Raw genomic sequence first — 25,000 nt, forward strand, 5'->3', positions numbered from 1 at the left:
TGCGGTAAGCCACATTCTTGCGTCGCGGTCGGTGTCTTAATACCAGCGTGACACACGGCCCGTGGTGGTGGTGAGGGCCGATGTCGCTAATATCAGATGCTGTGCAGTGTTTCAAGTGTGGCACCTGCTCTCCTTTGTTCTCTCTGTCTCTTATTCCTGCCCCTCTGTGGCTGATAGAAGCCTACTGATTCTGTGTGTGAGAGTGTGTGTCCAATACTCACTGCTGCCTCCCGTTACTATAGCAACAGAATCTCCCTGTTACTAGGTTATCATACAGTATTTGTGATCTACAAAGCAGTTGCATACCTGCAAACTTGTCACCTTTCGGCGAAAATCGACGTTTTGAAATGAAAATATGTCATCCACGTGAATCGTGTAGATCCGAACAGAGTTTTTGTTTTTGGGAGGGGGGGCGGGCGGTCAACTGGCCGCCCAGCGTTTCTGAGATTGGAGTGAGACACGGAAAAAAGGTTGTGATCTTCGCAATAGAAGATCTTTGTGTCGAGTCTTGGCCAATCAGCGTTAAGATGTCTACATTATATATTTAAGGGTTAAGATCTATGTAGCGTACCCCTCCGACAGATGGTCCTGAACTTTGAGTGATGATTTTCAAATGTCTTTTATTCATTATAAAAAGCAACGTGAGAACGTGTGCCTCTTCAGGGGAGTGCTGATACCGTTTCCTTTTCCATAGAAATTGACCGTTAAACCGTACCTTTTAGCCGTTAGACGACGCACAATGACTTCCGTTTCAAACTACGTTTTTCCGCTTTCAAAATAAAAGCACCATTTCTCCAAACAAGGAAGCAAATACATTTTTCTTACTGCAGACACAAAACATGCAACAAAAAACAACTACATTGATTGACAAACAGTTTCTAATTTTAAAACACATATTGAGTTACTTACAATCTACGTGTAGAAAAAAAGTGTATCCTCCAGTTAATTTTAATCTATATAGTTATGCGGTTAGAATCGCTGTCACACAGAGAGAGGTGTGTATGTTCAGGTTTACCTGGTTGTAAAGATTATTTCCCCCCGCCCCCACACACACACACACCTTTTTCACCCCTATGAGTTTGCAAGTATGAGTTGAATGAATGAGCATCGGCCCAGACAGCAACATGACAAACACACACCGCTTGCCCCGCATTTGTGTGCTGGGATTTTAACATTTCTTTCGGCTGAGGTTTGACAGCTTTAGAGGATCAAGGCTCGCCACACAGATGCTGCTGGTGATTGACGTAATGGGTTTAGCGGGAACGTCTCACTCTCCCTGTCGTCGTCCGTCATCTTGTGACTTCGACAGAGAGGCAGTCAGAGTGACATCAGCAGATTGTGGCGAGAGATAGACGAGGCCGCCTTCCGCGTTCACATTCTGATGATCGGGAGAAGGATTTCAGCCGTCAAAAAAAAAAAAAAAAGGAATCACATTGATCCGGTGCCGTATTAAGTCTTCGCATTTGGAGAATCCGAGTCATCATGTTCACAGTTAAAGCGCTTCACCATTCGCAGGCGTTAAAGTGGTAAAGTAAAGAAAGGAGTGTAATTTTAAGTTTGGTGTAAGGGGCTAGAAGCGGCCACGGAGGCCGGTTCTATGGTCGTTTTTTCTTTTCCCAGCATCGGCCAACTCACCTCAGTCCTATAATTCACTGTCCCTGTCTGTTCTTGGCTCCGTGCCAACGGGCAACACTCAGTGTCAGATTGAGTTTTTAATGGCCCGTGCTGACATCCAGGCTGGGCATGATGTGTAAACATGCATACGTATTTGTGTGTGTCCTGTTTATATGTGGGAGGAAGGAATGCTACTTTAGACTATTACAATAACACAAACACCTGAATAGGGCTGCAACAACGAATCGATAAAAATCGATTATCAAAAGAGTTGGCAACAAATTTCATCATCGATTCGTTGTGTCGCGCGATTATTACGCAAGTCAATAAGTCGCAACTGACTGCCAGCGTGTCTGAGATTAGAGTGAGACGCGGAAAAAAGTTTAGGTGGTGTTCTTAGCAATAGAACATCTTTGATGTGTCGAGTTTTGGCCAATCAGCATTAAGATGTATCCAGCGTCTTCATTTCCCTCAAACTTGTTTTTAATGGAAGCTTGTCAGCTTGCTATCACGTTAGCTAACGTTAGTTAACGTGTTTGGGTGTCACGATGTTGGTTTGTCTGGTGTCCTGTCTTATTGTGAAGTCCTTGTCTTGTGTGTCCTCTGTGTTCCTGCACTTCCTCCCTTGTGTCCGTGATTGTCTGTCTGCCCTGTTCCCTGATTGTGCATTCCTTTCACCTGTGCTGCCCTCAGTGTTTCCAGCTGTTCCTCGTTACCCTCCTCTTTTATTATAAACTCTGTTTGTCTTCTGTCTCTCTTCCCCCCCCCCCCCCCCCCCCCCCCCCCCGTCCGTCCGTCCGTCCGTTACCCCCTGTAAGCTGTCGCGTCGTGAGTAGTCTTGTCCTTGTCTTTTGGAGTCCTGGTTTTGTTTTGTACTTTCCACTTTCCGTTTTTGAAGCCTGTCTTAAGTTTTGTTTATGGAAATAAATTTACTTTAAAACCGTTGCTACGGCATTTGGGTCCTCTCCTTCCCCACCCCGTGACATTGGGTAGTGTTGCCGTTAAAGTTCCGTTATGTTCCGTTACAGTTCAGTCTTGCTTGAAAAAAAATGTAACGTGATGAAACATGCCGTAACCCCCCGGTCTGGTTCAGTTCACGCAATCACTCGTTAACGTTAAACCGGCACACCGGCGGATCTGGCTGCAGGTTTCTTTCTTCTTTTTTTTTACTCAAAGTAGAATGAAGCAAATCACGTAGTTGGGCTTACTAAGTAGGTTTGGTTTTGACGGATAATATTACTCAGCAATAAAAAAGGTGGATTTTTCTAAAAGGGAAACAAATGATTGTATATTTCCTTTTGCTCTTCAATAAAGAAAAAGTGTTATTCACCTGATTAATCCATGGAATAATCAGTACTGGGTCGATCAAAAATAATCCAACAACTAATTACATACATTAAAAAAATCAGTCAACAAATAAAGTGAATGAATGATGTGACAACAGGCGTGTCCCTAAATGAGACGATGCTGACTGAGTGAGCTGCTAGTTAAGAGACTAGAGGACAGATGTTGGTGTGGCTGAGTGACAGATAGGTCTGCAGTGAGTTAGAGGAGTGGAGGATAGAGGCTGGTGGAGCATGTGACTCCACCCGCTGAGGGTCCAGTGTCCTGAAATGACTGTCCTTGATAAAGAGACCAGGGATCAGTGGAGACGGATGTGTGCGGTGCGCGCCGGGTCATAACGCCAAGGATGTATGGCAGTAACACTATACAGACAGGCGGTAAAACACACACACACACACACACACACACACACAGACTGCAGCAACGGCACACAAAGGGAGGACCCACTCAGGTAGCCGCCTCCGTGCCTGCTGGCAGGGAGCGATCGCTCAGTCGACTGCAGTAGTGCATCATGGGAGAGGGGGAGGACGGGGAGGACGGGAGGCTGACTGAGGAGAGATGCACCCGTTGATCCTCTCTCGTGCCTATGGAGGGAAGAGTGGGGGAGGGGTGAGTTCTATAGAAGCAGGAGTGAGAGAGCAGGGAGGAGGATCAGATGAAGGAGGGAGTAAAGATGAAATGAGGAGATGAAGAAAGGAAGATAGCACACTAACACACACTAACACGATGACACCTGCAGCAGTCAGATACTGGCTATATTTCTCCAGTCAAAAGGTTGCAATGCTTGAATACCACTACATTATTGTTGAGTCTGTGACCAAACTGCGTTTAATATGTTCTACTACTAATACTATAATTTTTTTTAATAGTTTTTATTCATTTTTTATTGGGTTTTATTCGTGAAGCAATGTGACACAATGAAATACGTATAGTGACATGAACATCAAATACAGACAATGACATGAAGCAGTTACGGTGATGTCTGTAATGATGCAATGATTTGTTTACTGTTTATATGCCTTCTGAATTGTATTGTGTTTATCAAAAGTACTGTTTGTACGTGTTAACGTGCATACTTCAGTAATGCTTCTCTTCTATGCAAGTAGTTCAGAACGATTTAGAAAAAAAACATTGACAATAATAAAAATGTTTATGGTGTGATTCTTGCGGGGGTCCGTGTTTTCTTACGTCTGTAGAATATGATGTGTCGGCCCAGGACGTCTCTGCAGAACCCCACAATGTTTCAGTTAAAATGCTGTATTTTACACTTTTTCCCTTTTTTATAACAAATGTTGCGCCTCCTGTGATTTGAAAATTGCAGCTGGCTGTATTGTGATTTTGATAAATATTTTTGATTCATTGTGCAGTCTTATGCACAGGTTATTCTATAACTCCTCCTTCTTCTTCTTTTTCTTCTTGTTAAATGCGAATCCAAAATTGTTCTCAACTTCCCGATGTGGTCACTGACCTTTGCCTCTCTATGCCGTGTGCAGGTATATGTGGAGTTCGACGACGAGGAGTGGGAGAAGAGAGAGTGGGTGAAGGTCTATGAGGATTTCCAGCTGTTTCTGCTGGAGCACCAGCTGGTCTGGGCCAAGAGGAAGGAGGGAGCAGGAGGCGGAGCAGGAGGACTGCTTCAGGGAATCAAGGCCAAACACATACAGTGGCCTGCCCTGGTAAGATCTTTTGTGTTTCTATTTTCAGGCCGCACACAGTAATAGCAGGAGGACCACATTGCTGGGTCCTTCTTGATCCTGGCTTTGTGCTGGTTCACGTGTCTGTCTGTCTGTCTGTGTGGTGGCTGGGCCGCCCTGCTGTGTTTACTGGCTGTGTCTATTTGACACGCTTTTCCACTTCTTTGTTGTTTTGAGACTGATTTCTCTGCAGCTGAGCGACTGAACAGGTTTGCCCCGAGTCGCCTGGCATTCCAGGATCCCAGCGACCGTCAAAGAAACGAGTTAGTCTGAAAGAGCAAGATAAAGGGAGAGAGGAGCGAACATGCTTTTAATCACCTCCTGTTACTTTGACTTAAAGGCACTGAATTCCAAAAACGGCCGAGCTGGCAGCTAACAGTGCTAACAGCACAGACAGCAGCAACAGTTCTGATTGCTAACGGTGTTTTACCAAAGGGGGAATAGGTGGGTGGGGCTACACATCCACGACAATGACTGTAACCACAGTGTCACTCCTCTATATCTTTACATTGCTGCTTTATTAATACAAGTATGACATGTAGCACTTACTAATAATCAGAGAGATGCTGCTTTTTGTTTAGTCGTATGGCATTATAACTGTGTTATACTGCACAACAGACATGTTTGAGTTATTTCTGCTTCTAGTCATGGTTGTGCTGTTTCCATGGAGGTGCAGCAGTGATAGCGGTTTTAATAGTGTGTGTGTGTGTGTGTGTGTGTGTGTGTGTGTGTGTGTGTGTGTGTGTGTGTGTGTGTGTGTGTGTGTGTGTGTGTTAGGGCTGTAACGATTATGGCCAAAATCATAATCACGATTATTTTGATCAATATTGAGATCACGATTATTTATCACGATTATTCATTAATTTTAGGGACAACAACTTTTTATTGCGCTTTCACGTTTAAATGAACAACAACACTGCTTCCACTTCCATTGTTGTGCTACATTCTGGCTAATATACAAATCTTTGCATCAGACTGGTCCTTATCACAGTGCATCTCGTAAAAGGAAAACATAAATAAAATAGTATCAACACCTTTTACCCAAAATTAAATAAACACAACATGGAAGTAAAAGCAGTGCTTTTACTTCCATGTTGTGTTACATTCCATCTAATGTACACGTCTCTGCATCAAAATCAAACTTATACGGTTCTTATTCACCTGAAGCAAAATATAAATAAAAAAATAAAGGGCTGACTAAAAAGAAATATGCCATCAGGTCATTCGTAGTTGCAAAATACTCGACATCCCTTTGTATTTCCCCCCGACGTTTTTCATACAGTGCAGGTAATGCCTGTTTGGAGAAATAATTGCGCGAGGGGATCACATATCTCTTGTCTAGTGTCTGAAGCCTTCATGGCTCACAGTATTTAGTATTTATTGGACACATGTCTTTGGCCAAATGAAATGCGATAGCATCCGTTATTTCAGTGTGTCTTTGGGAGGTGGATGGATACGCTGTCACGCTATGCAGGGTCGCTGTTGTGTTTTTCTGGGTTGACGTTGGACATGGACGGAGATTCAGTGAGGTAACGTTAGCTTTAGCCTTAATGCATTAGTCGTATTGTGGTTTGTGGTGATTTTTCAGGGGGTTGAACAAGTTAGTTGTATTGTTTTGCGGCGCAGACACAACTCTAACGCACTCTGTGCACATGATTTGTTCTTGCCCTAAATCCCAAAAACTTCTAGACACGTGACCGTCTACTCTCTGTTCTGTTGTCTGTCTCTCTACTCTTCTACTAATACCGGAGTCGAGTCGACTACAGACAGAACTTTTCTTTAGGCTGCCGTTGCAGGGTGCGCGCGCATGACACCTCCCATCTCGTTCTCCCCTGGTGGTTGGCTGACTGTTAGTTGAGGAAGCGCTTGATTTGATATGTAGCAGAGCACGCATTTTGAACGTCAATATCGCTGACGATCATGCTCATTTAATTGTGGCAGCCAAAATTGTGATCGCAATTAAAATTCGATTAATTGTGCAGCCCTTGTGTGTGTGTGTGTCTTTATCAATTAACACATCAGCTTACTGATGCTGAGTCTGCACTGAGTCTCTGCATCACACACACACACATACACTTTGGTGTGGTGCCGTGGTTCCTGTGGTGTTTTTGTTGTCACCTGTATGTCACACTGTTCCTCGCGCACACTGCATCACACCGTACACACAACACACAAAAGCTCTTTTTAAATTTTTTTTTGCCCCCGACAGGATCTAGTTCAGCAATGTATGTCATTGACGGCATTTAGTTTGTGTGCGTGTGTGTGTGTTCTCTGCGTTGTGTGTGTTCTCTGCGTTGTGCGCGCTCGTGCCCAACTGTGGCTGCGAATTTGTGCGCACGGAAATGTGATTCACTGTTTTGATTATGTAATAGCAGAGTGCACAGCACCATCTGGCACACACATAGGAAATAAGAGTTCAAAGACTTACACACACACACACACACACACACACACTTTTTTTTACACTCATTTGTAACCAAAACGAGGATGGATACCTTCATAGGCTCCCTTTTATAAGCTCCTTTGTCAAAGAAAGTGCATATACAGATATATTGATATACCACTTGATGCAATTCTGTGTGGCAACATAAACTGTAAAAACCAAAACCACAATATTGATGTATGTGTAATGTATGATAACATTGTGAATTTTCTAAATAATGTAAGTAAATATTAAAAAAAAAAAGGCTAAACAGCATAAGGCCAGGATGGAATGAATATGTGTCTGAACTCCATAGAGAGGCTAGAGAAGCTTTTAAAAACTGTGTTTTATCAGGAAAACCAAGACATGGTCCAGAGTGTGAACACAAGAAGCATGCCAATGCTAGATTTAAATATGATGTGCGCTTTATTAAAATAAATGAACAGGCCATGTGGGCAAATTCCATGGCCAAAAAGTTTCAACAGAATAATCTCTATGATTTCTGGAAAGAAGTTAAGGTTGCCAACAGTCCCTGCCGTCCAATATTGATGGGGCTATTGGTTCGGACAGTTTTGCAGATCTGTGGAGTAAACATTATAGGGATATTTTCAACAGTGTTAAGAGTGACAAATGTAATATTGGTAATGTTCTTATTGATGCTGGTGTGTGTATTAGACCTGATGAAGTGTTGTGTGCCATTGAAAAATTGGCATTGAACAAAGCATGTGACCTTGACCAAATAACAGCATTGAAAATTACCGACCAATTGCTCTGGCCAGTGTACTTTCTAAAGTACTAGAACTAATTATCTTAGATAGGCTTCACGAGTACATAATAACCACTGATTATCAATTTGGTTTTAGAAGTAAACATAGGACAGACTTATGTATTCATGCACTGAAGGAAGTTGTTCGTAAGTACAGGAGACATAACACCACAATATGTATGTGTTTCCTGGATGCATATAAAGCTTTTGATCGAATTAATCATTTTAAATTGTTTGTCAAATTGCAAGAGCGAGGGATACCTCCATATTTAGTTAGGATTTTGCACTTTTGGTATTCACGTCAAACCAGGCGAGCTAGATGGGGTATGCGTGTATCCGCACCTAGGGCTCTGTGGTATACTGGTTTCAAATGTCCGTACGGTATGACTTTTTCATATACCGTCATACCGGTGCATAGCCATAACAGTTGTCGCTCTTCAGCAGGCAGCAACATTTATTTTTCACAGCTTACCGCTGAGGGCGCCACACAGTCGGAGTTGCTTCCATTACATGTATTGAGACTGAGTCATGGTTTCTAACTTTATAACAACAATTAATAACCCACAACTGACGCTCTTTAACAGGGTAAAACATCACGACACAACAGTTTGTGACACATAAACAATTTGTAACACTAATAATTGTACATTTATAAAATGACACTGTCGAATTGCATGCTGGGTACAGCTCGCCCATTTTCACAGAAACTCCGTCGCAGGAAGACACAGACCCTTCCGGTCTGTCTCTTCCTGCGACGGAGTTTCCCTGGGTCCTAAGTCCCTCCAGGTTTCGCTTCCTAAAACTCTCTATATACCAAATCGCAACAGCTTTTCAGCTGGCCGGCGGTCCTTTTTGGCATCAATAAATGAATATTTTTACTCTCAAAAAAATACTGTGATAAACCGTGAAACCGCCAGAATCTTACAAAATACCATGATATGAATTTTTGGCCATACCGCCCAGCCCTATCCACACCCTTCCTAGTGACCAATGGAGTCCGACAAGGTGGAATACTGTCACCTGCTCTTTTTAATCTATATATGGATAGATTAAAAGAAGTTAAAAGACTGTAAGACAGGATGTATGGTGGGGGAAAGTCCTATTAACCATCTGATCTACGCTGACGACTTAGTGGTCCTGTCTCCACAATTCATAATACAATTCAACTCTAAAAAGAATGTTATCATAATAGCTAAAACCAAGTAGGATCAGAAGCTACATTTTTCTTCTTTTTTTATGGGAGACCAGGAACTAAATGTGGTGGACAAAGTTATATATTTGGGTCACATCATCAGGAATGACCTAAGTGATGATGACGATGTGCAGCGGCAGTGTTGCAAACTTTATGCACAAGCTACTATGCTGGCACGGAAATTTCATATGTGTACAGAAGATGTTAAAACTGCTCTCTTTAGAGCCTACTGTACGCCTCTCTATACAGCCCACCTGTGGTGCAGTTATAGTAAAGCAAAAAATTAAAAGATTCAGGTGGCATTTAATGATGCTTTCAGAATCTTGCTCAAGCTTCCCAGATAGACAAGTGCAAGTCATATGTTTGATGTTCAGATCATCGAGAGACATATCCTCATCAAAAGATGATCAATGAACCGTTTGGATCATGTATCAACTTTTGAAGGGGATGATCAACAGTTTTTTTTTAACCAACCGACTATCAGAACTAAGATGTTGTGAGAACAATGCCCAGCAGCTTGTCCACCGGCTGAGCCCCGTTGATCTGCACGATCGCCGAGTCACCCTGCATCTGAGTTCTGCCCGCTCACCGAAAACATAGTTTATGTTGTGGATTTGATTTGTATTGGGACATTGAAACGTGGGAGTTTCTACTCCCACTCTGAAACACAGAAGCTAGTTGACAACAAAAAGCTCTTGTTCAAATTACGGCCCTGTATACTATATATATTATTATTTTTTTTGGGGGAGGGGGGGGTCCTGATCCGGTGTCAGGTCCCCGGACAAAGGATGTCGTATGTGTACAGATTGTAAAACCCCCTAAGGCAAATTTGTAGTTTGTGATTTTGGGCTCTCCAAAATAAAACTGAATTGAATATGTTTGTGTCAAATGACCGTTACAAATGAAATACACGTCATATTCTACAGACTTAAGAGAACATCTTTATTGGTCCAGCTTCCCAATATAATTGTTGGTAATATGTTGCAAATAATGCATCATGTAAAAGTAATCGTAACATCGCAGTTGCAATATCAGTGAAAGTAATCGCAGTTAGGTATATTTATTTAGAATCATTCAGCCCTGGTGAATATTTTAATGCTCGTACATTTTGTCAGAAAGAAGATACATCTGAAAGTGTTTCCTTTTTTACATTTTTTTTATACAGACCCATCCAGTCAATCACAGATTAGCCAGACAGAGCCAGCACATTGCTTGTCTAGTTATTACAAGGGTATTACAGGGTCTCTCTGTGTTTGCACGAGTCTGCACACCGCCTGTTCCAGGGTGCTCTAATACAACTCATAATGGAACTAGAGATGCGCCGTATATGTTGCTATTTTTAATCAAAAGTCTTACACCCAAAGGGATTAATTTTCCAATATCAGAGTCTGCTACGATTTGATGTTTAGCCCATTAATCTTTAATTGTGTAATTGTTTAGCTCCACAAGTCATTTCAAAGGGTCATTAAGTTTTCCTTTTGAAAAGCTCATATCAGGCAAGAGACATACTGCGGCAGTAAATGCGAGTAAATCAGTATTTCTCTAAGGGCAGTATTAATATAGCGTGCGATGCCGGAGGCAGAGCTACAACCGGAGGATCCAGAAATCTGATCACCTCGGCAGAGAGTATTCAGTAATAGTAATAATATAATGTAAAACGTGATAATAGTGATTATTTTCTCACGTTTCCCATTCAACCCGCTTCACATCCATCACCCGGTTGACACTTTCTGATTATCCTAAGAGTTACCCTCAGACCAGCCAATGAGCTTTCCTCAATTCATCAGCAAACAAACACATTGAGCACCCATTTCTGGTTTTAGCAGTGTTTTGGACAAACGCTAGCCCTTCAGCATGATATTCATAGAAGCTGTGTGCTCCCTGAAAACAAAAGTCGCATCAGTGTGCGTCTGAAAAGGTGTGCTCATGACGGAGAGGTTCTCATGTGTTTCAGAGCCGCCTCCCGTACAGACTCGGTGGGAGAGCAGCTAATCCCCTAGGAGCTGGATAATCCACATGTTTCATGGACTCTCCTATCCAGGCGACAAGAAACAGAAGAAGAGCTTCACATGGCCTCGATGACAATCTGCTTCCTGTTTACACCGCGCATGCCCGGTACATGTGAACGGTCATGTGATGTTCGTTTTCAGGCGTGTTACTTTGAACTGAGATGGTTTTTAAGACATTACTGAAACGCTTGAGTGTAGGGAGATCGCTTCCTTTTAAAGTGTGTGTGTGTGTGTGTGTGTGTGTGTGTGTGTGTGTGTGTGTGTGTGTTGACAGGTGGCGTCAGGTGACGTAGGCTGCAGTGTAATTTATTTCACCTGTAGGAGAATGGTCCTTTACAACCCACACGCACACTGAGATGCTTGTGACCTTGTGTGTGTGCGGATGTGCTGATGCAGACATCTTTTCACAGAGCGAGAGAGCGAAGATAGGCAATCGATGAGTTTTAGTTGAAGACGTTTTATTTCACGAGTACCGAGTCAATGCCCAAATTCTGGAAATTCAATTCAATTTATTTTGTCCAAAATCACAAATCTGCCTCAGAGGGCTTTACAATCTGTACACATGCATGATGTGGTCATTACAGCAATATAAAATAATAATAGAGGTAATAATTACCTGTTTGACTCACACTAACAGGTTTATTGTTTTATTATTTTATTATTGCATTTCTGGTATTGTGATATCCTCAGTCCCAGTATGGTGTATGACTCCTCGTCAAATGCAGAATGCTCCAGGAATACTATTAAGTAAATTGAGCCAATCAGAAGCGTAAAGGCCCGCCCTTCGGCTCTGCCCACCCAGGTTCAAACCGGTAGCATTGTTAGCGATCCGTTGCAACACACACACACACACACACACACACACACACACACACACACACACACACACACACACACACACACACACACACACACACACTGTCTGTCACAGCTCTGCTTTTCTCTTTTATTGTTTTTGTTCACAGGAAAGGAAGCGTTCACCCCTCCCCGTTCACTTTGTGTGTGTGTGTGTGTGTGTGTGTGTGTGTGTGTGTGTGTGTGTGTGTGTGTGTGTGCGTGTGTGTGTGTGTGTGTGTGTGTGGGAAACGAGTCCTCTGCGGGTTTCCTGTCTGCCAAGGGACTGATAAGGTGTTTAGTGAGGCTGGATTTGCTTTCTTTTCCTCTCTCTCAAATTCACGTGGAAGTGATGTAAATGCAAAAGTGTTTTCATTGCGAAACTGATGTTGTATTTTGGGTTCCTCTTTTCAGTTTCAGTCTGCTGTCCCTTCAAACTGATGGATGGCATGTAAAAGGATCCGTTAACTCTGGGCCTTTTCTGAGTTCTGTTTTTGGTCTCTTCTTTTCAATACAAATGATAGTTTTGTGTGTGTCCTTTCTCAGCTGTGATCACAGACTAAATATAAGAAGTGGACGTCGTCATGGTGACGTCGCCATTGATTTGTGAACTGCTGTTATAAAGCTATGAGTTCGGCTATTTTGCCGTCGCCATCTTGGAATACAGCCCTGAAGCATACTCCTCTTTATGGTCTAATACCTGACGAAGCCTTTTTTATCACATTGACGTAAACCTCAATGCCCAGAATGTCGTGGAGCACTGGAGCAGTGAGGAGTTGCTGCATGTCTGTTGTGTTACTGCAGTAAGTTTTTTTTCTCATCACTGTTTGTTTTCCGTTGTGTTTGCAAATGCTCATCAACAACTGAATGTGACGTCTCAGCACTTTGAACAAAGGTCATCCAGGTTGAGTGTATAGCACTCTGCAGTCGTTTCTATTTGAAGTCAATTCACAGTGCTGTATTTAAAACCAACTCAACTTACATCTGAATCCATGCCTCCCTTTCCCTCTGCTGCACACGTGTGCTGTGGTCTAGGGAGGCAAGGGCTAGTAGCTCTTTGCAAATATAGCTTGTTTACGCACACACACACACACACACACACACACACACACGCACACGCATGCTGAATTTTTGTCTGTGTTTATCTAGTCGTGTTTGTGCTGTGCATAGGACGGGCGCCCCCACACTGACATGACCCGCTTTGTGTCACGGAGAGCCCCCCCCCTCTCTCTGACATGACTCCATCACTGGAGTCGGCGTTACACAACAGCACGGGAAACAATGAAGCAGAGCACTTCTTTGCACGTGCGTAACATCAGGAACGCACGTGGGAGGCTGTAACCGGCTTTCGGTTGAAGTGTTTGTTAAATCGTCGGCCGGCAATTTTTGATTCATCAGCACGGGATCAGCTCTCAGTCCACGGAGGACTCCACCTGAGAGGAGAGAGATGGTTCTCGAAGGTCAGAGCCTTTCCCGATCCCCCACCCATTCTTGTGTGTGTGTGTGTGTGTGTGTGTGTGTGTGTGTGTGTGTGACGGTTGCAACTCTCATCCAGATATTACATCATCTCTCTCTCTCGCGCTGAGCACTGTGTGAACTCATTAAAGACTTTCACTGCAGACTCCCATCAGAGACAAAGTGAATTCCAATCACCAGACGACACTCAAGGGCGGGGGGGAGAAGAAGTGAAGGATGTAGGATTTCTTAAAACACATTCAGCTCTTCTTGCAAACGTTCGTTATAATTTCTCTCGTTTGACATTTAGCTGTCAGAGCTCCAACATTGGCAATAAATAGATGGTCTTCAGCATCATTGGAGTGACAAACTGGGAGAGTATTTTAAAGGAAACGCATCTTGGCAGGGACCACATGAAAGCCCCCAGGAAGAGTGCCCTGCCTGGGAGCTAATGTTACATAGTGGTCTATTTTTCCCATTGACTTGTATTGGGGAAATTGAGGTAAATCAATCAGTCTATTCACAAACCTTATTTTAACTTTAGATCCTAAAAGTTGTAAATGGCACTACTAGCTGAATGCGCAGAATATTTGAATTTGTACATCTGGATTTAAAAAACAAAAGACATCTTGTTATTTCATCTTGGCCAATGTCATTCACGAAAAATGTACTAAATCACTGTAGTCGCATTTTGGCTTTTCCAATAAAATATTCCATCTATTATGATTCCACCAGGGTTGTCACAATACCAGACATGTAGACAAATAAATACCACATTGCTCAAACACATACTCCGACAAGAACCACTCGCCGTTTGCATGCTGGTTCTTCAACATATCACATCCTCACATGCTCACATGCGTGTGTCGCCCACTGGAAACCCGGTAGGTTAGAATGGGCGTGGGGGTTAATGGAGACAGACTGCTGGACTAAACCCCCCCCACATACACTCACATACACTCTTTCATGCTGTGATCTGGCTGAGTGCCCGTGTGCTGCTACACAGCTCTCCTCTGTCCTAATTTCAGAGCGAGAGAGACGCAGACGGGCAGAGAGAGAAGCTGTAATTTCACAGATCTTGTTTATGTTGTGTGTGTGCATGTGTGTTTGTGTGTGTACTGTGCTTTATAGAAATGAACTCCTACAGAGGTTTTATCTGTAGCCGCTGCCAGCGGAGAGGATTTGATGAAAGTATCCCCGGCTGGAGAGATGCTATAAATATCCACCCAAAACAACCCCCCCCCCCCGGCCCCGATGATTTGTGATTCATAAGCTAACATTGTATGTCTCTCTTCGTCAGAGAAGCTACAGCTGAGATAAAGAGATGAAGTGATTCATGTCTGTCAGATGGCTTCTCTAACAGCAACCTTGTTTCTCAGCCTTGGTAAAATGCCCTGCACCAGTGGTGCAGTCACGATAACATAAATGTCAGTGCTCATGACGATTTCAACACGAATGTGTTGTGTTCACCATGTAGCGTCACTTAAACGAGCTGATGAAAGATGTAACAGTGTGACATCGGATCAGTGCACAGACAAACTTACTCGCTGAAACCCGTATTTTAGGCTGTGTCGGCATTGGCATGGGAACATCTCCACCTATGCGACCGGCGGCACTGTAGAAAAAATAAGTATCGGTTCTGGTGACACCCCAATTGTACACTAATCACATGAAGGCTAAACAGCAGGTAGGCATGAGTCCGTAAGGGCGAAGTCGGTGGAAGACATCAGCCGGAGAATAACAAATGAGTGTAATATCTTTGTTTGACTTCCCTGACAGCTCTAGTCCTGCTACGTTACCTAGCAACAAAGGCCCACTTTGTAGAATGAAATACAGCGCACACTGTGTGTGTGTGTGTGTGTGTCTGAGAGAGTGAGTGAGTGAATTTGTGTGTCTGTGCGCCCTCACTTTCAGCTCTCTCCTTTTGCCAGCTGTAACTCTAAACTGCCTTCTCCATTGTAATGTATCGGTAACACATAGTGGAGCACGGCTACGTCACCCACAGACCTACTGAACCTACTGTGGGCCCTGTTAGCCAGCCTGAGAGTAAACCAGTTTGAGATTTAGTTTTTGGTGGAAATTGGGTCAATAAAGGTTCCCTCCCCTCTGAGCAGATGGAGCCGTCTAGTGTAATCTCCTGCCTCCTGTGGATCTGTGTGTGCGTGTGTAATTATAGCTTACCTTTATGGCAGCGAGGGCTGCAGAAAGAAAGCCATTAGTCTCCCCGCACAGGAGCAGGTCAGGCCACTCGCTCTGCAGAACACAGGAAGTGTGTCTCTGTTCTCCCTTCAGAGTCACTTCAGTTCACACTTCCTCTCAGGCCTCCATGTTTAGATGCCGGTGGAGAGAATGGGGTTGAAAACATGGAGGCTAACATCTGCTTTACGCACATACTCCATGTGTATTCTACACGTTTAGCTGTTGCTGTGATTTTTAGAGCATGTATTTTTGTGTGTGTGTGTGTGTGTGTGTGTGTGTGTGTGTGTTTGCATGTTGCTTTAATACGTGTGTACATATGAACTATTACTGTGCTGTTACAGAATCAGAGTGTACTTCTTCAGAGCCTTGACCAGATTAATCAGAGCTGGTTTGTAGTCAGCTGATGAGTTCGTGTGTGTGTGTGTGTGTGTGTGTGTGTGTGTGTGTGTGTGTGTGTGTGTGTGTGTGTGTGTGTGTGTGTGTGTTTTGTTTATGCTTTTCTACTTGCTGATCTCTGATGATGTCACATTGTGAACAACCAATCAGTGTTTAAATTGACACAGGGAGAACTAGTAACGTTAGCAGCACTGCTAACGGCCAACAAACAAAGGTTTTGTTCACTTACATTATGGTGCGTTCAGGCTTCGTTCAGTGAAAATGAGTATTGGGCAAATGTGAATTATAACGTTACCATGATGTGTTCACATGTGATCTCGTAAAATATAGTGTTGGTGAGAAACTTAAATCAAGTTTTCACAACAATATAAATAGATAATAGAGATGAATTATCACCTTTTTTTATGTATTTCTAATCCATAAAAATAAAATATTTTATTTCCTAATCATTTGAATTGTTCTTTTTAGGAAGAAAACAACACTATGAATTGCTATGACAAAGTAGAAGGATAACATTTAGAAATGTTGATGGTTTACTGAATTCAGAGGGGTTGAAATGGTTTTTGGCATGGTGGTAAAACAAGTATATATATTCTGGAGCAGGTACAGACCAGCTGATATAATCAAACCACAAAGGGATCTGTCTGTGCCAACATGGGTCATCAATTGTCAGCAGCCAGTGTCGGTGGCAAAACAACAGGATTTGTGATCTCTAAAAGGTGGATTTGTTTTTTCATTTTGTGCTGTGATCCGATCTGTGAGTTTTATGATACTGACATTATCAAATTGTAACCACTCAACTGTGTAAACCTACTCGACCAATATAATGAATCGGTGTCACTCGGTGAGCTTTCCCCATCCCCGTAGTGCATTTTTTGTGTGAAGATGACTTAAGATACTTCAAGCTTTTCCTATAATCCCATGTTTGCTTGACGCACAGATATTAGTGTGTGTGTGTGTGTGTGTGTGTGTGTGTGTGTCTCTGTGTGTGTGTCTCTGTGTGAAAGGCAATGAGTGTCAATAAAGCTCAATTGAACAGAGCAGAGGGGGAGGAGTGGGAGTAAGGCAGATTGCTGTGGAGAGAGAGCTGAGAGGCAGGAGAGAAATTCAAAGAGTGGTGAGTAAGAGAGAGCGAGGCTGCGTCTCACACACACACACACACACACACACACACACACACACACAGAGGGAGAGAGAGAGGAAGTGTGCGTCGGCCGGCCCTGCCTCCGTCCCTCCCTCTCTCTCGCTCTCTCTCTCTCTCTCCTTTCTCCCCTTCCTTGCGTCAGCAGCAGTTAAAATGTCGGCCGTGTAGCTCGTCCTCTGCTCTACCTTCTTTCCCTCTTGGCCATCTGTCTTTTCTTGCCACAACAAGGAACCCGGCCCTTTTTTCTCTCTTTTTTTTTTACCCTCGTCATCCTTCCTTTTCGTCCTTCCTGCCTCTCCCCCTTTGCTCGCTGGATCAAAGCTAGTTTTGTCAAGTGTTTTTCTTCAGAGCCATTGCTCCTTGACGTTGCTTGGAGACGGAGGAGAGAGGTAACGTTACAGATTTCTATCCCCTGCAGTCGCACACATCGCGGACGTTTATTTAATCGAAAAGCCAGAGTTGAGTTTGATCCGTGAGAATAAAGTAACAAACTGCCAGGGAGCTGAGGACATTTCCTAGAATAGGCTCTATGGTCTTCCTAAGCTGCTCGATCCGAGATGTCGACCTGTGTGTGTGTGTGTGTGTGTGTGTGTGTGTGTGTGGCCTGTAACAGTCTCTGAAGATGCTGTTAACATTATAATCATACCTCCTTACTACTTAATACCCACTACAACTAATGTTGTCATCTATACCACTGCTTTGTCAAATTCTATCTTGTAATCATCTGTGGCACCGTTCTGTTCCAGAATATTCACTATGGTGTTAATACTAGATTCACACAAAAATCCTCTAGATTTAAGAAGACAAAAGGTACACTAGTGCCAGTGGATTCCAGTTTATTCGTTTTCTTCCCCCCCTCCAAAGTCAGTAGTTGTAATTCTCGTTATATTCTGTGATTTATCCATTACCCTGTGTGACCTCATCTTCCTCCAACTCTGATCTGGAATCAGCATCCTGCTTGATACCGTTCTGTCCGAGTGGGAGGCGGTAAATCATTTCATGTGTCCCCGTACACTGTGTGTTTGCCGATGCACTAAATAGGGTTCACAGTGAGGACATTTCAGTTTCTAATTAACAGTGCCTCTTGGCTTTTTCCGTCGTGATTTCATCAGCTCTTAGAAGCCATGGACAAATCGACAGTGTTTCTTTTGCGTAAATCGGCCTCGTAAAGAGGACACAAGTCAGGTAACCTGTCAGAAAGAAGTGGTCACCGGCCTGTGAAAACGGCTGTCCCTCTGGAGAAGCTTCAACAAGAGGGAGAGATCAGAACTTATCAAGCGTCAGGCACCATGGCCACGCCCCTTTTTCGGGGGGAAAGAATCGCGTTCTCGCATAAGGGGGAGAAACAGGAAGCCATATTCATAGCTGATGCTTTTTGCTCTGAGGTTTGAGGCACATGAATATTTACTGCCAGTGAGGTAAACGGCTAAAGAGGTTACTACTGACGGATAGGTAGCTGAGTGGGAGGGCTGCTGCTGCAGTCATACAGGACAGCAGCATCAGACCAAATCTCAGCCCACATCAAACTGTTGGCTATAAACAGCTCTGTTACTGACAGAGCTTTACGCTATTCGGTGATCCAATCAAACGGAAACGTCCAACCGCTGAGTTGAGTCATGGATCAACTTGGACGGCTGAAGGGACGTTTGTTTCACCAAAAACAAATCCGTACAAACCTTTTTAAATCGCAGCCCTTGATCTGTCTCCTTTGGTTTTCAATCCCGCAAAAAGCGGCTTGGCCTGCTGCGAAATACCCGTATGTCGCTGTCTGGTCTACGCAAGATGAAATTTAGCTGCATTGTGGGAAGTGTAGGATCCGGTGTTTCTGGAGCCGAACTGATTTGTCTTCTTTCTTTTTTTTGCGGTCCCTCAACTTTATCGAAGTGCCTTACTAAATGACTGAAGTACCGTGTTAATCATTTTTAATGAGAGTTTGAATGCACCTCAAGGCGTATGCCTGGCAAGATGACAGAATTAACTGACAAGATAATGTCATCATCCTGACAGTTATTCATACAACAGTAGTTCATGGAGACTGATTTATATTTAATGTGGCTTTTTTGGGGCAACCTCCACTTCTGAAAAGGGAAGCCAATGACACAATGCCTTAAGCTTGCATTCCTAGTGACCATCAGGGGGCGACTCCTCGGGTTGTATAGAAGTCTATGAGAAAAGGACTCTTCTTCAATACAGCATGATGTCCAGTTTAGTAAATGATGGTCATTTGGTCAAAGAGACCATAACGCAGGGTATGTTTTGGGGCGGGACTACTGTGACTGATAGAAAAACTTCTTTTCAGCAAGTATATATTTGGCTGTGTCCTAATGTCTAAATTTATCTTAAAATTCTATTAAGTGTAGCGGCACTCTTGTGGTGTGTGTGTATATATATTTGTGTATATACTGTACATGTGTGTGTATGATGTATGTATGTGTCTGTCTTAGATTCCTCTTTCTCACTCTCAGGTTGTCATGAGTCTCTGGAATGCTCCCCCCACACATTAAATAATTCAACTCTTTATACACTTGCCATTCTGGAACAGATGGGCTGTCTTCTGCAGAGCTATTTGTAGCCTGAATAACAGCTGTCTACTTCTGCTATCTGGTGTTGAACATACCACGACCTTTACTTTTTAGCAGCATTGTTCTTTGGGATGAAGGTCAAAATGAAAGTCTGTGCTGTCTGATGTTGGTGTTACTGTGGAGCTGCCAGCTGCAGGAGCTGTTGCTGATGCCGGGTGGCATCCAACTTGAATGTGGTGGTGGCACAGAAGAAAAAGCACTAAGCCACCTTTTTGATGGAAACATTATTTATATTCATCCTAGGGCTGTGCGGTATACCGGTTTCAGTTTTCCGTACGGTATGAATTTTTCATATACCGTCATACCAGTCGGCGCTGTTTGGCAGGCAACAACATTTAATGTTCTCAGCTTGAAGCTGAAGGAGCAGCGGGCCGAGCTACTTACGTCTCATGTTAACTCACTTGACTCATGGTGTGCAAGAAATGACATCGGCAAAATGCATGCTGGGTAAATGACACTGCTCACACAGGAAGACTTTTCTTGTGCAGAAAGAAGTCTTTTCCTGTGCAGCAAAGTGGGCGGGCTTTACCCATCATGCATTTTGGCGATGTCATTTCTTGCACACCATGAATCAACCTCTATCCGTGAGACGTAAGTAGCTCAGACTGCTGTACACGTATCTCTGGTTCCATCGTTGTAAACTGGGTTTATTTTAAAGGTGCTCAGTGTGGAATTCAGAGCATGTTTATTGCCCCCACACAGAGATGGCTGAGGCAGCGGCTAGAAGCTAACGGTGTTAGAAGCTAATGCAGACAATATGGCAAATGAATGGCTATTAAAAACCAGCCCACATAAGAGAGCAAATAGTTGATCACTAGCTTTCTTTCTTTGGTAAAGTAAATAATCTGCTGCTGAGGCCTCTGTCCTTCTGGCTACCGTAGTTTCAACAGCTGGTTCTCGTCATCGCCGTCCAGCTGCATTTCCTCGGCATGATTGCATAGACGGGTTCTTGGTTTTGGGAGCAGACGCCCCACACTGATCAATGAACCATTCGGGCCGGGTACCGGTACTCAAAACCTTGAAGGCTATTTCTATGGTTTTGCTCACAGCGAATCGCTGAAGTAATAATAAATGAGGTATCAATCAATTTCAGGGTACTGGTATTGTTACCAGTTTCCTCATTGTTTAAACGATGCCCTGCCAACGAGAGGCCGCCCGACTAATCGGTGCCAAAGTATCTTTATCTATGAGCTCCCAATGGCATCGGCCATTTAATTCACTTCTTCCTGCTCCAAACTATCGTCATGGTATCGGCCTTTGAAGATCCACTATCGGTCAACCTCTACTCTGAACCACCCACTGAACTCTGGTCCAGGTGGGTGTTCTACCTGCACCAGTTAATCATATAACCTTCCTGATAATGTAATTAGAAGCGGAACATCCTGGGCCCATGGGGGAGCACCCAGTACACCGGATGGTAGATTACATGTCAGATGACACCAAGCAGGACAGATCTACAATCTCCTGTCTCCCTCCTGGGAACCCCTCTAATGTGATGTTATTTAGGACATGTTCATCCTGTGTACATATAAAACTCTCTGACTCCATCTGACCTTCATCAGATAATGGCCCCCTGGAAGCGTGTGACGACCGACCGCAACGCAAGAATGTGGCTTACTGCATACTCTCAGGTCATCTGAGACGACCCTGTTCTGTGTGTGTTGTCTGTCTGTCTGTGTCTCTCTCTCTCTCTCTCTCTCTCTCTCTCTCTCTCTCTCTCTCTCTCTCTTAGCAATGCATGAGCTCCATCATCGGCTCTTCATCTCCTTTACATTCTGCTGCATGTTTTTCCGATCAATTATTAAACATGCGGGCCGAACAGCAGAGAGTCTTTCTTTAGCTGTCACAGTCAGCAGAAGGTTGTTTTTTGGACTGCGCTGGTCTTAATTCGCTAGATAAACAAGTCTTTATAAATTAAACAATGTAAACAAACCAATTTGTTCCCAAAGAAGGAAATGAAAAGACTAAGAACCACAATTTTTGGAGCAAGTGCTGCTAGCCGCTTTGGAGAAGTGTGCGCTGGGTTTTTCAGTTGGAGGGTCTAAATCTAGCGTACTCTTGCTGGTTTCTTCTCCCAAGCTAACTTGGAAATACTGGTTTGACAAACTCAAATCTCAACTCACTTACCAGCCCTCTCCAGAATGTTTACCGATGTTTTGCAGGCTTCGTCCCTGATGGAGAGCAAACGATCGACTCTAGGTCTTCATCTTATAGGCTTCATCAGCAAAGTTGTGAATTTTTTTTTTTTAATCAAATGTCTTGTCAAAGGCCAGTAAGAGGGCTCTCATTTAATCTCTTTGGATCAGAATCTGATTGAACAGCAGAGCTGAAATATTCGTGAGAATGGAACAACCGGAGCATCTCTTCTGCTGCCTCTTCAGAACACACACGCACACTCTGCAGCGGTTGTCATGGTAGCAAGCCGACTTCCTGTGTTCTTTATTAGCATTTTGTAAAGCATGTCAAGGTCCCATCATGCATTTGCACTGCCTCTGCCCTATAATCGTGTTTGCACATGTAAACAACATAATCCAACCAAAAGTAGCTTTGCGTTTAAAAAAAAGCGGGAGGCAGCTTGAAGATAATCAAACGCCACAAACACTGAGACAGGATTTTACGATCAGCAACTTTTGTTGGTGTGACGAATGCGAGGGCTGCTTCAGAAACGCAGTGTTCATGTTACAACGTAGCCTCTCCACTGCGGCATCGATGGACTGGCTTTAGGGAAATGATTGAGGAGGCGGGGTTTCCTGTCATGAATCCAGTTGTTGCTATTTTGGCCTGCTGTCGTGTGTTCAGATCACGGTGAATATGGGGGGGGGTGAGGTGGGCGGGGGGGGTCTGGATGTCCAGAAGGTCCACAAGGAGAGGAAACGCCAACGACGTTGGTTGCTTTACCGCTCTGATTTGTTTTTTGTTTTTCAGCTCGAGGCCTTCAGGGCGCTCCGGCAAAATGGGACTCTGGTCAAGACTCCTTTTGCTGCCAGAAGAGGGACAAATAAATCCATAATACTGTCTAGTGGTGTGGCCTGTATGCCATTCTGCTGTTGAAGGCTGGAAATGTGATATGAATAGACGGACAGAAATAGAGCAACGCACACACACAAACACACAGGAGGCAGGAGCAAATTTGCAAGCTGTGTGTGTGTTGTACTGTTTGGGAGGGGTGCACAGTGGTCATGTTTCTCACACACACACACACACACACACACACTTGTCTTACTGCCTCTCCAGCTGCACTTGACTGATATCGGGCGCTGGAATAGAAAATGAGAAGTGATGCAGTGAAGACAACTCTCTCTCCGATAGTCTGACTGCACAACATTCATCGGTACGGGTGGACATGAAAAGGAAATGTGGACGTCTGTCTCGTGTGAGCGGCAACAGCTGAGCTCAGGCGGCCGCAGACTGACAGACATCATCAGAGCGTGTGTGTGTGTGTGTGTGTGTGCGGCAGCATCAAAGTGGAGCGCACTGACTTTGAACTGTAAGCCTTCCTCTACTTATTAATGTATTCACGGCTCCGTCTCTTTCTCCTCTCCCACTCTGCCTCGTTTCATCGTGTCCTCCCTCTAATCTCCTCCGTTGCTCCTCCACTGTCATTCATCTCTCTCGCTTTCCTCTTCGGCTTCCTCCGCCTCCGTGCTCCCACGTTCGCTTCTTATAGTAGCACAGAAGCCAACGATTTATTTTTATTTTTTCATCATCGGTTAATTCAGTGGTTCTCAAACTGTGGGGCCTCTAGTGGAGTGCGGAGATATTACAGGTGGGACAATTAATCCCACAGTGGGGAAATTATTCTCTGCATTTTACCATCCTTAGTAATTAAGGAGCAGTGTGCTGCTGTGAAACACTGGGGCTTTAGTGTCTTGCTCAAGGACACTTCAACATGCAAACTATGAGGAGAACGGGGATCCAACCGGCTACCTTGTTTTTTCAGGACGAACAATCTCCATGAACATGATAACTTTACATAGTACAAAAGTACACAGTACACGACTCGCCGATTCTTGCCGTTTTGCTAAAAGCCAATCTCTGTGAGATCTCCGTGAGGTCGGCTTTTCTGCTGTTGCGTCTCTCAAAACAGAAAACAGATCTAAGCTCAATATTGAGCATGAACATAGAGCGGCCATATCAAATCTACAACCCTGTTTTAAAAATATTTGTAGAGGAAAGCAGCTCACTGCAGCCACTAATACTGATACAACGTGATGGCTCACACATCTGCACTCATTTTGTTTTGCACAGGTTAAATGTTATTGTTATTATCTTGAAAATATATTCAGTGCAAAACAGGTTATTTGCAGCCACAATAGGTACTTTTTTTGTTTTTTTTATTACTTAATTTGCCATGTTCTAACAAAGTGATTGCACATGTTATTAGTTTTTGTCTGATGGCGCAATCTGGTTTACTTTTACTTTACTTTTCTTTATTCTATTATTTGAAAAAGCACAGATGGATGAGTCACAAAAAGTTGGACCATTTTGTTACAATTTTGTTGGGGCGCGACAGAACAAGTTTGAGAATCACTGGGTTTATTGTATCTCAAGACGAATTTCTTTCCTTGATTAACTGTGGGGTCGAAAAATTTCCCGGTTCCTTAAAAGTCCACGGCCTTTAAATGTCTTGTTTTGTCAGCACAAGCCCAAAGATACTCAGTTATATATGATGAGAGGCTGACAACTGCATTTTCTGCCATTTCTGCATGACAGACTACTTAAATGCTCAATCGATCATCCAAATCGTTTTTCTGTCGATCGATTTATTGACTAGTCGACTTCTTGTTGCCACTCGAGTTCAGTGTTTTGTCACTGAGAAATCCAAAATGCATTACACATGCTTTGTTTGTTATTGTGATAGAATTGACTTAACCTCTTGGTTACCATGCTGTTGTTGACCATGCTGTTGTTGTTCTGTTTTATGTGTGCAGGCGTTTAAGCCAGTGGTGGGGAAGAGCCTGCTATCCTCAGTAACAGCCGTGGAATTCTTGTTGGACCGACAGCTGGACTTCCTGTCTGACCATTCGGCCTTCCAACCGTACCAGGTAACGATCACCATCCATTTTTTTAGCCTGGAGATACGATAGTATCATGGTACAGGGGTTACCATTCAATAGATTACAATGTTTGCATAGATTAGATTAGATTAGATTAAAGAGCACACGGCATCATATCTCATTACTTTCAGAGGCTACATATTTGCATGTAAACTAATAATTCAAAATCTGCAGTGTTTTTGAGAATCCATACAGTCACAAAACATTTTCTTACGAGTGTGTACTTTTGCATACTAACTTTTGTACTCGTAGTACACACACAGACAATGAAAAGATTTCTGATGCTAAATTT

General features: G+C 43.5%; 1 protein-coding gene across 1 annotated transcript in view; it reads left to right on the forward strand.

The window, feature by feature from the left end:
- jmjd1cb (jumonji domain containing 1Cb) overlaps positions 1 to 25,000 on the forward strand; it is a gene marked incomplete at its 5' end in the record, with an annotated part of 111,493 nt that overhangs the window by 42,052 nt on the left and 44,441 nt on the right. Inside the window, 2 exons of the mRNA XM_079236979.1 lie at positions 4,452 to 4,634; positions 24,583 to 24,696. Coding sequence (XP_079093105.1) covers positions 4,452 to 4,634; positions 24,583 to 24,696 — 297 coding nt within the window. The remainder of the gene's footprint in view (positions 1 to 4,451; positions 4,635 to 24,582; positions 24,697 to 25,000) is intronic.

Source organism: Taurulus bubalis, assembly GCF_910589615.1.
Source record: "Taurulus bubalis genome assembly, chromosome: 2".
Taxonomy (NCBI): Eukaryota; Metazoa; Chordata; class Actinopteri; order Perciformes; family Cottidae; genus Taurulus; species Taurulus bubalis.